The sequence below is a fragment of the Ceratotherium simum genome, chromosome 2 (assembly GCF_057802395.1).
Source record: "Ceratotherium simum simum isolate JZ-2026a chromosome 2, ASM5780239v1, whole genome shotgun sequence".
Lineage (NCBI taxonomy): Eukaryota > Metazoa > Chordata > Mammalia > Perissodactyla > Rhinocerotidae > Ceratotherium > Ceratotherium simum.
The window spans coordinates 79,282,552-79,301,631 of NC_141901.1; the positions used below are offsets into that span (position 1 = coordinate 79,282,552).

The 19,080-nt window shown below is 31.8% G+C and overlaps 1 protein-coding gene across 3 annotated transcripts in view; it reads right to left on the bottom strand.

Annotated features, from left to right (window-relative positions):
* The window catches only part of PRKACB (protein kinase cAMP-activated catalytic subunit beta), a 124,090-nt gene that overhangs the window by 23,103 nt on the left and 81,907 nt on the right, over positions 1-19,080 (bottom strand). For all 3 annotated transcript variants that reach the window (XM_087448376.1, XM_087448380.1, XM_004431538.3), the window contains exons 2-8: positions 17,329-17,390; positions 15,063-15,191; positions 8,861-8,959; positions 7,771-7,853; positions 4,768-4,894; positions 3,721-3,816; positions 413-535 (exon numbers count right to left, since the gene is read on the bottom strand). In XM_087448376.1, coding sequence (XP_087304502.1) covers positions 413-535; positions 3,721-3,816; positions 4,768-4,894; positions 7,771-7,853; positions 8,861-8,959; positions 15,063-15,191; positions 17,329-17,390 — 719 coding nt within the window. The remainder of the gene's footprint in view (positions 1-412; positions 536-3,720; positions 3,817-4,767; positions 4,895-7,770; positions 7,854-8,860; positions 8,960-15,062; positions 15,192-17,328; positions 17,391-19,080) is intronic.

Sequence of the window (19,080 nt, forward strand, 5' to 3'; positions counted from 1 at the left end):
TTCAAACAAGAAGTCTCTCCTGAAAAAGCAAGGGCACATAAAAACAGCTCCTAAAACTTCTCTCAAAGAATATATCCACATAAAATAACTAACAATTTTTATTTATTTGAAGGAATACTGAGATTTAGGGCTATGATCCTGTGTTTTGTAAGAGATAAAAAAAGAAAATTGCTTTACTATTTTGCTAATTTGTTTGCAAAACTGCCCTTTTTTCTTAAGAGACTTAATGATTTAATATTTATGCTGTTCTCTTAAATGAATGCTAGATACAAGGGCAGTAACTATAGATATTTCTGTATTTTTCTCAATTTAGGGTACTATTCTGATGACATCAAATGGTTTCAATCTACAAAGCTTAAAATTCATTATAGAAATAAGGAATAATAGAGGAATAATAAAATGTATTACTTACCTTTCCAGAAACAATCTTTTCATAAATTTGAATTGGTTGGTCTGCAAAGAATGGGGGGTAGCCAGCTGCCATTTCATAGATTAACACTCCTAATGCCCACCAATCCACTGCCTTATTGTAACCCTAAGATAAACCAACACCGAATGTCAATTACTACTTAATGGACTCAGAAGAGAATGAAGTCACAGATGATTTGAAAATGATCTTCAAGTATACGAAATTTTTTAAAAAGCAGTTACTAAGCAGCTATTCAGGATAGAATAAAAAATGAACAAAACGTATCAGGTCAGATTTGAATTAGACAAAGGGGAGAATTTCCAGATATTGGAGTAGAATATTAGGAAATATTATTAAATCTTCTTCCTAAAATCATTAAGAATATTATAGACAATAAAATATCCTCTATTTAATCAGGATAATCTAGTTGTTGCTCAATAATAGGAAGGGAGTTGGACCAAATTACCTCTTAAAATCCATTCTAGGTCCATAATCTTATGAATCAAGTTTTCTAGAGCATAGTTAGAAAGGTCAAAAGTTTTGAAACAAAATACTAGATATTGGACTTCATAGTAAATAGTGGAGTTGACGACAAAATACTCTATATCGCTGGTGTTAGGAGGGTGAATATACTAGGGATAATCCTATCCACTTCACAGGATCTTATGAAAGCTAAAAGTTTAATTTGGAACCTAAAAAATGTAAATACTGAATATTTGAAGTATACATATTGTATAATAGTATAAATATTGAAGTATACTTTAGCAATCTACTGTTTTGCTTCTCATGTCTAAAAGGTATACAGGAAAGATAACCAATTCATGGGGATTTGTGAGGACTTTATCAAATGAAAGGAAATAATGTGTATAAAAGGCACATGGCAAACCAAATGTACAATTTTAAGGTTATTTTTAATTGTTTTTTTTTTCACATTAAGCTACTCAAATTAAGATTTAGAAGTATTCATAAGAAAATAAATAAGAATAAAATATTAGCATGTTTAGATAAAGTTTGTTTCCACCTATAATGTGTCAATTGGCACAGAAGATTATAGAAAAGAACAATACCCCACTTGGTCACGGAGAGAAGCAAGCTGAACCTTTGCCAGATCTTTTGGTCTGCCCTCCAGTGTATCCTCTAATTACCTTCACGACTCCCCACATTCCAACCTTCTGTCAAACTTTTAGCTTTGCAAACTATCTCCAAATTGCTAGCTAAAATATAATACTATAATACAGAAATTTTCTTTTTTTCCTGCTTCTGTCTGTTTTTTAAAAGGAAGAGACTAGTATAATAGGAATAGCACTTTGTGCTAATAGAAATGGGCATCAACTTTGCTTTAGTTCTTTTAATTCAACTCATTAGTAATGTCATTCATTACATTATTTTTACTATAACGAAAGCATGTAATGTTGAACCAGATCCTTTTACTAAACTTTGGTTTCTATGTTTCAGATTGTGTGCTAATGTTTATAATAGATATGCCAGATACATTTAATATCCTAGGTACAGACAATTAAAACAAATCAATAAGAAAAACAATTACAATAGATAAATAGGCAAAGGACATGAACTAATAATTCCTACACACACACAATGAAATACCAAATGACTATTAGACATTAAAAAAATAATCTAATAATCAAAGACATGAGACTTAATGAGATATCATTTATTGTCTATTCAAGTAGTAATGATTTTTAAAATAAGAATACCCAATGCTGGAGAGTATAATGAAACAGGTACTCTCCTACACTGCCAACTGCCAGTAGGAGTGTAAAATGTTACAATCTTTTCGGAAAGCACTTTGGGAATATGTATGGAGAGCCTTAAAAAAACATTCATATCCTTTGACCCAGTAATTCCACTTCTGGGAATCTATCCTAAAAAAATTACCTGAAATGCAGAAAAAGCTTACTATACAAAGATGTTTATCACAGTTATTTATAACAGCAAAAAAAAAAAAAAAAAATCTGAATATTCAACAATAGAAGAATAGCAAAATACTTTATTTTGCAAATAAGCCATTACGATGATGTTTGCATGCTTATTATTATTCAAGTGAAAAAAGCTGAATACAAAAATGGTAAAATTCACTATATCTCAACTATGATAACATGCATAAAAATTATATTTAAATGTTAAAAAAAAGGCTGCCTCTAGGTAGTGAGATTGTAGGTGTTTTGGATTATTTCTTTATATTTTTCTACATTTTTCCAAATTTTATACAATGAACATCTATTACTTTTACAATATATATACGTTTTTTAAAGTTTTGGTGCTTATTCTGTCATTAGATTATTTGCTAAGTGTACTTACAGAAGAAGAAATGTGTTAACAGCAATGATATTTACACTGTAAAAGACTAAAAAGTTATAGATGATTTAAATTATGAGACGAAAGCTGAAAGAAATCTTTCATTTTATTCTAACACTGCTATGGGGGTAGTTATCCAGTTTGTAAATACTGAGGCACATGTCCCCCTTTCTCTTTCCTTGCTCCCCTTTGCGCCCAGTTATTGTCAGTTCTGCTTTCTAGCTTTCTCCACCAAGGGATGGCAGTGCAAAGGAAAACAGAAGTGAAACCATCCTTGTAGCTAGGATTACAAATTTCTCTCACTACATTTTCACTGTTTGGAAAAGTAGAACTGTCTTCAATGAAACTAAAACCACTCAATTGCTGTAATATTCCTATTTTTAAACTAAAATTTAAAAAAATCACTACATTTCTTTCATTTAAGTGGTAAAGTTAAAACAAAGGAAGAATTGACAACTAGTACATGACATCTTTAGATTTGCCTCTCAGCATATCCCAGAGTAAGGCTTCCCTACCCTCCCGTTATTGGGCATGATTATGAAAAGGCTATGCTTCTGCCTTCAAAACATGGATCTTTTTTTTTTCTTTTCTTTTTTTTTGTTTCTATATGAGATGAGGGATGTTAACTAAACCTAGTGTGGTAATCATTTCACAATATATGTAAATTAAGCCATCATGCTGTACACCTTAAACTTATACAGTGATGTAAGTCAATTATTTCTCAATAAAACTGAAAGAAACAAAAAACATAGATCTAGAGGTCAGATTTATTCACACTATTTCTCTTAGATCCAGAGTTAAAATTGCCAGAAGTTATGGGATTAGTGGTAGAGTCTAAATAATAATTCTTTTAGTAAAAATGCACAAATAGATTTAAATTCACAATTTAGATGAAATAAAAATATAAAATTAGATCAATAAACTATTTTTATAAAAGTCTTCAATGATGCATGCCTTATATTTCTACTTCCTACATAATGACATCTTAAACATACCTTGCTGAGGATTATTTCTGGAGCCAAATATTCTGGAGTGCCACATAATGTCCAAGTTCTGCCTTTAACTCTTTTGGCAAACCCAAAGTCTGTGACCTATAAAAGAAAAAAAATACTTGTGAACATCTATTATTTCACAATAAATGTATTTATCGTACTAAAGTTGAAAACTAAAAATCAGAGTTAAAATTAAAACTATGAAAAAAATTAAGTCAATGTAACTGAGACTAATCCATGAAAGCCATTATTTAGTGAATGAAGGTTAAAACAACCATGCTGGTGAACCTTTCCCTGACTCAAACAAAGAAACAAATGAACAATAACAAAAAAAGGTAAAAATGAATAGTTTTAATAAAAATGAAGCTATGCTACAAGTGTTCCTTAAGTCCAGCATGTCCTCTGCCATTAATTACATCATCAGAAGTGCAGAAGCATCAACAGGAGAATCTACTGATAGCTGTGTAAGAAGGATGCTCTGACTCTATTAATAGTGGAAATGGAAAGAAAACACCGCCACCAGTCCAGTATTGGTAGCCAGGGCTCCTTTGGCAGCTGCACTGTAATGTTAAGGAGCAAGGACTCTGGGTACAGACTGTCTGGATTCAAATTCTGACTCTTACCATTTACTGCCCATGTGACCTTGCTGTGTCTTAGTTTTATTAGCCTTAAAACGAGGGTAACAACAGTACTTACACTTCATAAGGTTATCAGGATTAAAAGAGATGATAAATGTAAAACACTTAGAATAATGCTTGGCACTAAATGAGAGCTCATAGATTTAGCTATTATATATATTTCTTTATATAGGAGCCCGTGTTCAGTTCACAACTACAGATTATGGGAGATATAAACAGGTTCTACCTTTGATGAGATTTTTGGTTCTCTGTAATAGTGGCAGAACTACAAGCTCAACTGAAACTATTATGAAGAAGTAACTGTCTCCCTCAAAGAAAAAAATCCAATATTGGTAGTTGGGGTTAAATACTCATACAAATTCTTACTTAGTATTTTCTCAAATATATTATACATAATGTGTTCAAGTCATACCTGGATATAACCTTGGTGGTCAATTAGGAGATTTTCAGGTTTTAGATCTCTGTAGATGAGGTCTAGTGAATGGAGGTACTCAAATGTTAGCACTATCTGAGCTGCATAGAACCGCGCGTGGGGTTCACTACAAAGAAACAAAACATTGATTTTCTGTAAAATGGGTTAACACATAGGAATTAGTAGATTATACAAAAAATTTAATATGAGGTAGAGGTATTTGGGGAGCAAAAAATATTTTTCTTTTAAACATATGTAAAGAATCTTGTTAGTTTCCAAATATTTACTAAATTTCTAAATTGTCTTCAAATAATGTTTTGATATGCTTAGGGGGCAGCATATGGTGAAGAAAAACATAACTCTAAAATAGTCATTTTATTTTAAATTATTATTGCCCATATTAGAAAATACTGATGTTTTTATAATTATGTCTGATCTCAAGAATGACTGAAAAGCAAATGTGCCAGGTAGATTGTCTCTTGGGCCATTGTTACTGTTGATAGACTCCATCTACCTTTCTCACAAACTTCAAATGCTTAAAGAATTTCACTACACAAAAGCTCTTTAACTGCATTAATCTGCAAATTAATGCCATTTTACCCAGGCTGTTCCTATTACAAAAATGATATACGCTCATTACAGAAAAAGTATCATAAAATATTGATGAAGAATAAAGAATGGCCATAATCCCATCCAGAAACCAGAGATACAACTCTGGTGTCTGAATTTCCAAATTTTCTACTATGCATGTTTACACAGACACGTGAACATAGATATAATCTATACATCTGTGTAAACATGCACAGTTCTTGCACGCACAGATTAGATCAATCAATAGATCAGTGTAATTCTGATGCCATATTCTGAGTATTGCTCCAAAGAATGTTATGATTTTCTAATTTGAGTTTCTATTTCATCTTCTATTGTATACACTGAATTCTGCTAATCTGCCTGATAAATTGCAATGACTTTCAGATCTGTGTCCTCGATGAACAACATTAACTATGAATAGAATTTCCCTCAAGATGGTTGGCGTGAGTTTGATCTGGTAGCAACAGAAATAGAAATTCCAAAAAAGATTATATCTGCTGCTCCTTTTGCTTGTCACTATATTTCCTAGGTCCTAGTCTGATACACAGCAGATGTTCAGCAAATATTTGTTGAATGAAGGAATATGTAAAGAAAAATACTTTCTGGCGGCAATATTTTATAATACCCTTACAGTTTCAGCCCCATCTGAACGCTGTAAAATCTATACCATATATTGTATGACAAGGAATGAGAGGAACATTGTAAGGGAAGATTGAAAGAATCATCCTGGTCATTGAAACATTTATTCCTAACCTTGGAAATGTTTGACCTGGGAGGTCTCCTCCTATTTTCTCCATGCATCTGTACATATAAGATGCACTTAGCATCTTATAAATAAATAGAAATTTATCATAATACATATAAATATAAATAAATACAAATTTATCATCATAAACATAAGATGCACTCAACATTTTATATTGATTTCCACACTCTGGTGTTTGATTGGAGAAACACAAACATCTATGATTTATGATCAAACTGTTGAAAGGTGAAAGCAAAATACTCTACAGGAAGATTTAATGCTGTAGCAGCTTTAAGTCTAGACAGTTGGTGTTTAAGTAGAGAATCATAATGACTCCACTCATTTTGATTAAAGCCATACTTGACAATAATAGTATTCTTGCTGTCTCAAAGTTTCTAAGATGGGAGTTAGCAACGTTTCAAGTGTACATGTAGTATGTGTGAAAGGTTAGAAAAGACAGTGTCTCTGAATTATTTCAATCAACTCGCTTTCCCCCTAGTACCACGTCAAAAGAAATAGAGTGTGGGGAGTTGCAAAGGAACGAAGTTAGTAATTATAGAAAATGGACAAAATACTTTTTGAAGACAGGTTTAGGTGTAGTAATATAGTGTAAAACTTTGAATTATCATAGGGCAATATGAGGATTCTGGGCATGCTTGGATAAGGGGTGGTAGGAAAGAGGACAATAGGAGGTGAAAGAAAATCATTAAAGATAAACAGAAGTTACTTTGCATTAGTACAGTGCCTGACACATATTAGGTACCCTATACATATTAGGTCAATAAATGAATTTTGGCTTAGGCCTCAGGTAACTAAAATAACTCCAATGTTGGCCAATTACTGAATATGATCTCACGATAATCTATTATCATCTTTTTATGAATCGAATTACCATCATCAGTCCTGTTTGAACTCTTACTTACGTTTTAATTATGCCAATATAGAATGTGCTGAATGAAGCTGGACCTGCTCTTGGTTTCAGCTTCATTCTACTAATGATTATTAATGAATAGTAGTAGCTTACAAACTATTACACACAGTTAATGCTAACAGAATCTATAACCTATTTCAATACCTGTGTGACCTTATTAGTAATAACCTAATGATAAGGTGCAAACTTTTTTTTTTTTGTGAGCAAGATCAGCCCTGAGCTAACATCCATGCTAATCCTCCTCTTTTTGCTGAGGAAGACCAGCCCTGAGCTAACGTCTATTGCCAATCCTCCTCCTTTTTTTTTTCCCTTTTTCTCCCCAAAGCCCCAGTAGATAGTTGTATGTTATAGCTGCACATCCTGCTAGTCGCTGTATGTGGGACGCGGCCTCAGCATGGCCGGAGAAGTCGGTGCTCAGAGTTGTATTATTAATATTTGTTCAATAAATACTAATATGTTTAAATTTAATTAATTTTTGTATTATCTGGAAAGTCTTCAAATTATGGACCCTCACAATACCTACCGATGGTAGAATATTTACGTTGGTATCACGGTACTTTGATTTTTAAAACTCAGTATGGTGTGGCCTCATTAATGTTTCCATGTAATTCTTTGTATAGCTAAAATATTACTAAATTAAGGGAAGTAAATTTTAAGCACTGACAAAAATTTGAAAATTTGGATTAAAACAAATACACAGCATATAAAGATGTGAAGAGGGTAAAGTATTGGTTACCTGAACCTTCCAATTCTTCTTAGATGTGAAAACATTTCACCCCCAGGGACATATTCCATAACCATGTATAAATTAGAATTATCCTATGAACAAATAAAAGGCATAAATAAATAAAAATTATGAAACCTAGATTATTTCTCAAGAAAATATTTTAAGATAATACCATATTCAATTAGAAAAAGACAAATACAAAAATCCATCTGACAGATCACTAACATTGGGAAATAGAGAATAAATGGAAAATGCTCTAACTTTTCTACATTGGGAAACATATTTTTTCTCCTAGTATTCTTGCCACAGATTAGTCTGGGATTTTTGCTATTCCTGCTCTGCAGGGAACACTTAACTCTTGAACAATTAAACACTGCAGCAATGACAATGCTGCCGTGTATGCAAAGGAATAAAAAAGTTAAAAAAAAATATATGTAAGTTAGAATATTTACATTTTATGTACTAAATTAGGTCAGAGAGATTAACGATTTTTAACATCATCCTAAATACACAGGTCTTAATTTGATTTAAAAACAAAGGTTAAAATATTTCATATAGGTCAATATTGCAGAGAGATGCCAAGTATTACTCCAAAGAGCTGAAAAGCTGCCAATTTAAAGAATAAATCTTCTGCAACTGTATGAGACACTTGAGCAGAGGGCCAAAGACTGTTCTGCCTCATATAAATGAAAAGACTAGAGCACAAATTACTGAGTAAAAGAAGATGGTGAGATTGTGGCAAAAAAGGTTCAAGAGAAGAAAAAGGTATGCGGGTGTATTCAAGTGCATGAGTATAAGAACTGCTTAATAAGACATCATTATGGATTTTGACAAAGTGAAATATTTGAATTTATAGTACTATCTCATGAAAAAGTACACATTACCTTTAACAATTTCCCCAGGGAGAACAAAACCTTTTCAAATGTTACCTAAGTTTATAAGTACAATGGGATTTAATTACATAAAATCTAAATGTATTACTTTTTTGTTTATTCATATTCTCCAGGTTTATCATCTGGTTTAGAATACTCTTATAGCTTCGTATTTTAAAAAATATATAAGGTTGAAAAGATTTTATTTGGATATTAGTAAAATTTACCTTAAAAGAATACTCCAGTCGAACAAGAAAAGGAAAATTCACTGCCTGTAATATTCTTTTCTCATTCAAAGTATGCTCTATTTGCTTCAGTTTAACAACCTGTAATTAAAGGAAATATATTTAAGGTATTTGAACAAAACTTAAAAGTTACTATAATTTTAAAAGAAAAAATAAAATGTTTTTCACATAATATTGAACTTGGATAAGCAAAATTGCTAGAGTTAGATAAGGATGATAATAGTAACTACCAACTAGGCTTATCAGATTCAAATGAAAAACCTAACAGAGGATTTAAAACTTGGTCTTAAGAAGGTCAACTATAATTTTCAGTCAAGAAGCAAGAGCTAAGAAGAAATAGACTCATAATAAATTACTTTAAAAATTAATATGTGAAAATACTTAGCTCCTAATAACTTATAGTCCACTAAAGGAGCTGGCACAAATCACTGCAATAAGTAGATATTGATTTTAAATCTTCAGAAGATAAAAAAGGAAATAAAAGATTAAAGAAAAGCCAATAATTGAAAAACAGTGGATAAAAATGAACAATCTGTTCATTTCATAATACCTGAATAAATATAAGAACAAATCCTAAAAATTCAACTTGCATAGCCACAAAAGAGAATACACAAAATATTGGCAAAAAACAACTGTCTTTATAACAAATAGGTCATTTATGATTAACCAAGCTTCCTCTGGATTGTCTACTCAATGAAGTACATAGCAGGGGAAAGCAACTTATCTTGACTTCATCAAGATTGTGATTCTAACCCACATGTGATTTTATTTTTAATTTAAGAAAAGGTGACCTTTCAACTCTCAGGATTTCACTTTTTCTTCTGTAACATGAAATGGTTGGATCACTACTGTCTACATTCTAACTAGTTACAGAACCAATTAGTCCATACCTATCACTGTAAATTAAATAACATTAGCTGGAGAATTACTGTTGCTTTGTGTTTACTTTTTTAAAAATAGACTATTTTTTAGCAGTTTCAGGTTCACAGTAGAATTGAGCAGAAGGTACAGAGACTTCCCATATACCTCCTGTCCCTACACATGCACAGCCTCCCCTATTATCAACATTCCCCACCAGAGTGGTACATTTGTTATAATCAATGAACCTACACTGACACATCGTTATCACTTGGAGTCCATAGTTTACATTAGGGTTTACTCTTGGTGTTGTACATTCTATGGGTTTGGATAAATGTATAATGACATGTACCCACCATTGTAATATCACACAGAGTAGTTTCATTGCCCTAAAAACCCTCTGTGCTCCACTTATTCATCCCTCCCTCCCCACTAACCCCAGGCAACCGCTGATCTTTTCACTGTCTCCACAGCTACGCCTTTTCCAGAATGTCATATAGTTGGAATCACAGAGTATGTAGCTTTTTCAGATTGGCTTCTTTCACTTATTAATATGCATTTAAGTTTCCTCCATGTCTTTTCACAGCTTAGTAGCTCATTCCTTTTTAGTGCTGAATAATACTCCATTGTCTGGATGTACCACAGTATTTACTTTTGCATATTATGACATAGCAGGTTTTTAGTAAGGCATAGACAATGTGTTACCTCATGAAATAAGTAATGAAAACTGCAACAGAGAGGTTTTCTGCATTACAGCCCTAAGCCAACCACTTGTGTGTGGGGGGCATAATAATTAAAAATAGAAATGAATTCAAGATATATGAAGTGGCAAAGCAAATATGCTTAGTTAATTTTTAATTAACTTAATTTAAAATTAATTAATTAAAATCTAATTTACTTTTAAATGTGTATATCTACTACATATAAGGCATAATAATAAGTGCAATAGAGATAAAGACAAGAAAGTGTCCGCCTTCATGCTGTATAAAATCTATTTGGAAGTATGATGTATGAATATGTGAATAGCAATATACGAATAATCGCCAAATGAGAGTTATGATGTCATAAGTGTTAGAGGAGAAAATATTTACATTAGGCTTAGTACATAATCTTTCTGAGGCTCAGATTCTTCATCTATAAAATGCACTGTGTGGCACAATGCATGTCAAGGGATTTACATAGTGCCTGGCACAAAGTAAAACCTCAAAAAACTGTCAACTGTCATTATAATCTATTAAAAAGGTGAGAAATCAGCTGGGTCTTAAAGATGGATAGATAACAAAGGTTAGAAAATGATAGAGGAGACAGTGTAGTCAGGGTTAATATAAAGAACCATTAGCTGAAGTGGGAAAATATACCAAGGTAAATGTGAGTGCTAGTCCCATTTGGCTACAGCTTAGGACAGTGCTTCTCAAAATGTGGTAATGAAGTATTCCTAAATGGCATAAAAAAATTAACAAGTACCCCTGGAGATGTAGTCCATATTTTATTTTCAAAATTCATATATTTTTATATTCTTAATATTTCTGTTGGTTTCAATATATATATTTAAAAGCACTTATAAATGATTAGATATCAGCTGTTTTTTTTTTAGCTAACCACTTGAGGAGTTATTAATTAGGAAGACAGGCCATATATCATCATATACTCCCCTGCACCACCCAACACAGCACTATATACTCCTGTGGGTCAAGTTTCAATCAGAAAAGTAGAGAATAGAGGACATGTAGGGAATCGTGTGAGATAAGACTACAGTGGAGTTTGGAAGAAAATTATGAAGAGTTTGAAAGTAGGCTGCAGAGTTCTGACATCATTGAATAAACATCAGGAAGCTTTCTGAGTGAGTGAGTGAAATGATATGATACGGTAAGAAAAGATGGTGAATTAGGAGAAAGTGAAAGGTCTGGGGCTGTGGAAAATAACTAAGATGTTATTGTGAAAGCCCAGTTGACAAAATGAGAGATCAAACCAGGTGATGGTACAAAGAATCTTAGGGGTAACAATACATTTTAAAGGAAAAATTAACAAAAAATATAGGCACAGAAATCAGACAAACCTGGGTCAATTCTTGGTTCATCTTACCAGCTGCCTGACTTTGGAAAAATTACTTCAGTAGAGAGGTTATTGGCTTAAAAGGAGATTAACGTCACACAAAGTTGCTGTGAAAATTCACTGATACAATAAATATAAAGTGCCTAGCAATGCTTGACACAGAGTATGGAATAAAGAAAAGTGATTTTCTTTAATTTTTTTTTCACTTTCCTTAGTCTCCCAAGGGTTAAAAATTGCAGATGTTATCAGTTATTTAATCCTTAGTGTATATGTGTTTCCCCAGCTAGACAGCAAAATTCTTACAGATAGAGAACATGTCTTATTAATTGCACCAACCCTGACCCTTTCTCTTTCTACCTCCCCTTTCCTCCACTAACCAAGTAGTATACCTGACATATACTACGTGCTCTACAAATGTATACGATTGAATCAAATTCAATGGAATTCAGTTTTTGTTCCTCTTCAGCCAATTTTCATTCAGTACCTCAATAAGGAAGATGTGAAATAGTCTAAAACTTGCTTAGGAGATTAATAATGAAAGAGGTCATCTGGTACACCTTGTTATTACTAGTCATTTCCTTAATTTCTGCACTAATTTTCTTCCTCTCACCCCAAACACTCTAAGACAGGAGAAGCCAAAAAGAGTTAATTGAAAGATTTGTGACTTTATTAACAGAAAAGAAGGTTATTATGGAGTGTTACTACCTAGCTTTAGCAAATTAAAGCAAATAAACTTGAAAAAATTCAGAATATAAAGTCTTAAAGTCTTTGTTCTAATTATGAGTGGATCCAGAACATTGCCATAGTAGAAATGACCTCAAATGGCAGCTATTCTTCGGGAAATACTCTTTTGCCATAACTTACCCATGAGGTAACCTTCTCAGTAACTTATTTAACAAGGCACTGTCTTACCAAAAAAGGAATTTAAAACTTCTTCCCTAAATACTTTAAAGCATAAAATGGCATTTTGTAATCCTTTTGTATTTTATGACTAAAACACATTCTATTAATTCCTTAAGAAAAATAACATGAAATATTAGGGGCTTTTGAGATAATAACATTTTAATGACAGGTTTAATCAAAAATATAAATTTGAAGCATTCTGTTGTTGTTGTGCCACCAACACAAGTATACAAGTCACTTACCCTCTCTGAGACCCAATTACCTCAGCTAGAAAATTGGGGCAGGAAGTAGTTGATCTCTAAGAGCTTCATGCTCAGATTGTACAAATTAGGAGTGTAGAGCTCAAGGGTGTTGAAGGCTGGATAAGCATACACAGGGAGAGGGTACAGAACAATGAAACGAGAAGAGGGGATTATCCAGTGATTGAGACTGGCATTCTTTAAAGAGTAGACAGAAGGAAAAAAATAAAACAAAACAGGAAAAGGCACATAAAAAGGAAGAACCCAAAGAGGCAGGAGCATAATCAGAAGAACATGGGGATCCAGAAGTCCAGGGACAAAACAGTTTCAAGGGAGTGGTCAGCACAGTCAAAGGCTCCAATAAAGTCACATAGGAGGAGCAAAAAGAGTCCACTGAACTTGGTGATTAGGCCACTGGATTGGTAACCCTTGGCAGAGCCATTTCAGTGGACTAGCAAGAGGCTGGAGATAAACAAGGAGGCAGCTAATTTGTGGGATGGAGAATTAATAGGAAGGGAGTTAGTGGACAGAGCGATTATTTTTCAAGAAGCATGGTTAGAAAAGATATATGAAAGAGGGTAGTAGACAAAGATGCACACTTAAATGTGTGTATGAGTGTATTTAATTTTAGAGAGACTTAAGCTATTACTCCTTTTTGTGTTACAGGTTAGTTTTCGTTTTTGTTTTTTTTTTAATGACTTCTCACTTTTTTTTTTTTTAAGGAAGATTAGCCCTGTGCTAACATCTGTTGCCAATCTTTTTTTTTTTTCTCTTCAAAGCCCCAGGACACAGTTGTATATCATAGTTGTAGAGTTGTAGCTCTTCTATATAGGACACCGCCTCAGCACGGCTTGATGAGCAGTGAGTAGGTCCGCGCACAGGATCCAAACTGGCAAACCCCGGGCCACCGAAGCAGAACACGCGAACTTAACTGCTATGCCACTGGGCTGGTCCCTGGTTTTTGTTTTAAAGTAGACATTGGACTGCAACCCCAGGCCATTCTAATGCTATGCTGTCCAATATGGTAGCCACTAGCCACATGTGGTTAACACTTGAAATGTGGCTAATCCAAATGGAGGGGAGTACTGTAAGTGTAAAATATACATCAGATTTTGAAGACTTGGTATGAAAAAAAGGTAAAATATCTCAGTAATTCTTATATTAATTACATGTTGCAATAATATTTTGGATATATTGGGCTAAATAAAATCTATTATTAAAATTAATTTCAACTATATCTTTCTACTTTTTTTAATGTGGTTACTAGAAAATTTAAAATTATATATGTGGTTCACATTATATTTCTATTGGACAGCACTAGTCTAGCCATTATCTATAACCCTGACTACTAGTTTAGTACTGTTTCCTTCACATTTTCCTATCTATATCCCAGTAAGCCCAAATGTCATTCTCGGGAACATAATATCTATAAGATAATAAATCAAGATTTGCCATTTTTCTTTTACTTAACTGTAAGTGATTGCTAGGAAAACAGAAGCTTAATATTTAAAGCATGAATAATTCAGACACTGTGATTCATTAGATACACTAATATGTGATAAATACTTAAATTTTGTTTTTTATTTTAATTAATTTTTTATTGAGATATGTGACATATAACATTATATTAGTTTCAGGTGTACAACATAACGATTTGACATTTTTTATAGTATGTAGGTTTTCAAATTTTTCCCTACTTTAACTGCATTTTAAATGAAGCAAACTCAATCACGTTAAACAAGAGGGCTTCTACAGTCAATTAAATGTCATAAAATAAAATCATTCAATTTCTGTTACCTTAATCTAAGAATCAAGGAATTGATTCCTGTATTTTTCCACAAGGCAGAATGTAGTAGAGAAGCCTATTCTTTATATGTTGAATTCAATATTTTGTTAGTGAACATACACATACCTTTTATGTATAAGTAATTATTGAAATAATAATGTACCTCCATAAACTAAAACTATTAACTATGTATCATATAGTCAACAATAAATAAGAATGCAAATTAAATGCAACAATAAAATTATTTGAAGGTGTCAATGGTAAGTCATTTTATTGCATCTATTTAATAATCTAGCCGATAAAACTGAAGTTTACCCTTCAGGCAAATAACCACAAATACACTGACCTTCTGCTTATCCAAGATCTTCATGGCATAATACTGTTCAGTGGCTTTATGTTTCACCAACATGACTCTTCCAAATGAACCTGTTCCAAGGGTTTTTTTCCTTTCAAAATCCTCCAGCCCGGCATTATTCTACATATACATGAAAAAATAAAATAAATTTTAAAATTAGAATTTCTCATAAGACTATGATAACTGTAATAGATTTAGTGATATATAATGCAAATAGATAATTTAATTTATAATTATCCATTTAAAAACAATACAACAAGACCATTGAGAGTCCAGGTTACTGGCTCTATTTTTCCCTTTGAATAAGAAAAGATCTAATATTTGAGAAGAGAATTATATTGCAAAACAAAGCATAATAGTAATGGGAGGAAATAAAAGCCTCTGTTGAAATATTAAACGTCATATTCCAACATGAATTCCTAGTATTAAACTTCTAATAAATTATTTCCATATTTTAATAATTACAAACTGACCAGAAGTACACTGACAAAGATAATCATGGAAGCCATTCAGTATTAGTGCACTTGCAAATAATTGTAATGAATAGATAAGCTGAGCGATCACAGTCCTTCACTAGAGTTACCTCAGAAGAAAGCACTGTTTTACTTCATTTCTATCTTTATATGAGCTTACAGAACTAGATAATAACAGCATGAGAGATCCTAATGGTTTTCTCTCTCTGATGTTATAATAACCCAGTATTACCTAAAATAATAACAATAAGGAAAGAAGAGTTCCTCGTTCCCACAAAGATAACCAAAGTCAGAGTCCCAGAACAATAATCAGTCTCTTTTTCTTTTTGAACAGATGCTTTGTTATGAACAAACATCTTTGTTTGACTATAATATAGAAGCAAAGAATTGGAGGCATCAATCTATTGAATTTGTTGCTGCCACAACAAAATGAAAATTACTAGGAATAAATTATGTGCTAAATAGTAATTGCTGACCCATTTGTTTAATAAGTTTTCATTACAAAGATCTCCACCAAAATCTTGGAAAAAATATTTCTAAGGGTCAGGCTGTATAGTGTTTAGCTTGAGAAAAATGTAATGCAATATGATTCTTATATAAGTGAGGAATCTGGCTAGCTACTGGAGTTTGCTGTAGTTGGATTTAATCTCTATTGCAAATGAAACCTTGACTTTGGAGACACATCATAGCTTCTTGTTGAACCATACAGAGAGAGCAAGCAATTCTAAGTTTTTACTTATGAAACTCGTTTTCACCATATTTTAATTTCATAGTTCCAATAATTCTAAACTGTCATGAGGTTCTATATTAATGAAGAAAGAAAAAGTCATTATAATTCTAATTGACTTATTTAATTTTATGGATTAATATTTCATTTTTGGTTTTACGAACATAGACGGATTGAATGTTTAATATAGTTGCCAACTAAATAATGGAAACAAACTTTATTAATAGCCAACAGAATATCTCTTTTTGCTTGTCATGGGTTTTTATACAAATATGCCACCTTCCTCACCTCCCTTAATGATTCATGTTAGATGTCTAACTTTTTGTAATCACTAGAGTGACTATGTTTTAAATTACAGGTCATGCTCTAAATCTTGGTAATGATGGCATCTTCATAAAACATAATATTTATTTAGAATTAAATAATTTTTAGTGAAAAAAATACCTGAGATAAAGATTTCTGTGCTAGGAAAAAAGATTTTCAAAATTTAATCTACTATTAAGTTCATTAATTATTTATAACTTCAAAAAGAAATTTTTTGGCAAGTATAGATGGCTCATTTTTTACACAGTTTTTAGATCTTAGTTAAGATCTAAAGTACTTAAATTATATAGAACTTACTCCATCAAAATGTTTATGAATTGATCCCTGTGTACCTGGTATGTTGCCAATAGCCAAGTATTTGTGATTAAGAACTTGAAACTGCATAATAGGATCCCTACTGTTGTAATTAATAAAAATAATAAATATGCTATCAAAGGCATAAATCAAAATTACTATAATATTAGCATCAAGAGTTTGTAGTAGCTTGGAATTACTATCAAAATTTATAATTAGGTATTATACTGAAAATTAGTTCCTTCTCCAACTGAAGTATACATAAAATTATTTATTAATAAATCAAAACAATGTTATGGCAAAATTCTCATGCTAAGCCTACATTTATTAATGCTACTTGAAAATTAAAGTTTCTGAAGTAGTAAATTACTTAGGCAAGAATCATGATTTTACTTAACACAGGATTTTTAAATTGTAAAAAATTTTAAATATTCCTTACCGGAGCAGGATTTTCCCATTTTTTTAAAAAGTCTTCTTTGGCTTTGGCTAGAAACTCTTTCACTGAAAATATATTAAAAAAAACAAATTTTGTCTTGTAAGAACATTTATATTACATATAAATATACTTGCTTAAAAAACACAGACATGTCAACTGTGGTTGCCATGAAACGTGTATTCACAACCATAATACACTAGAGAGCTTTTTAGTTTCTCTAAACAAGAAGCAAACATTTTCTCACATTTCTGAGAATCTCTAATACTGTTCTATATGAAGACCACTTTGATAATTTCAAATCTAATAATAAAAACATTGTTCCTGAAAACATACCTGGAAATAATATTAAAAAAATTTTTTTAAATATAAATAAGCCAGCAGTGATATTAACAGAGCCTTTAAACATAAGAACTGAAAACATCTGGAGAATGTGAATCTGTTGATTTGTGGGGTTTCAAAAATAACTGACTTTGATAAAGGGCTGTTTTCAGGTATAAGGATTTATGTTATTAGATTTGTACCCTCTTTACTAAACATAGAGAGGAAAGGGGAAAAAAAACCCAGATTAACACATAAAGGATATCCACGAAGACTTTAAAACAAAACAGAACAAAACATCACAAACAAAAAACCCAAAGAGCTTAAAATCTCATTCTAAATTGGAGCAAAACTAAATGTCTAAATACCTAATTTAAAATGTACACTAAAGTAAAGCAAGTCAAAACCAGATGTTTATATGGTGATCAATAACAGCCACATTATTTTAAAGAGCTGTGTTTTGAAGTTTTAGATTTGTTAAATGATGAATCATTTAAAAGCATTCCTCTTTTTCATTGTCTTTCACAAAGTTATTAACAATGACTTCTGTTTACAAGACTTCAGGTGTTTAAAAACAAATAATAGGAAAAAAATTCCAGAGACTTTAAATAGCATAAACAAAATGTGTTTTTGTTCCTATAGTTAGGTATGAGAGCAAAACCTGACTATATTTGAAGTAATTATTTTAGTCTTTCTTTTTGCTCAAAGTTCCCAATATTTCTCTGATATCTGAATCTATAAAGAAGAAAATAGGATTTAAATAATGTTAAAATAGTAAAAGGCTAGACAAAGTGAACTTAGAAGGGAACACTGGCATTTATTTCAGAAATATTAAGAGTGATGATGATGATGATGATGAAAAGACAGAATTAAAAGTGGAAGCGAGGGGCTCACAAATTCTTTAATAAGATCATATAATCATGTAGTAGTATTAAAGTGAGGCATTTTAAGATACACATTATTTTTTTCCTCCTTTATCCCTAGTGAAGTACCTTTGGCAAAACACTGTTACTAACCAAAAAGGCTGTTGGCATTCTAAACGTTTTGAGATTTCAAAGTGGTGATGACAGGCACCAAGTGCAGACATCAGTTTTTCAGTAACACTAGAGTGTGCATTTCTGAAGACACTATTTTACTACTTTTATATAAACTGTCACTTGTATTTGCTGTAAAATATTCTCAAAATACCCATTTTAGAAAATTTGAGAGCAACAGTTTTTAAAATTAGAATCTTTCCATTGTAAGAAAATCTCATACACCAAAACAATGAATCAAATAATTGCACATAATTATGCAAATATGATCCAGTTCCTCCCAGGTGGATTTGGAGGTGTAAAATTCTTATATTTTCTTCGAGTTGAGGATAGTTCAAGTCATCTTACTTCTACAAGTTAATGTACTAGTTACAACTGAAGAAGAGTAGTTTTATAAGCAAGA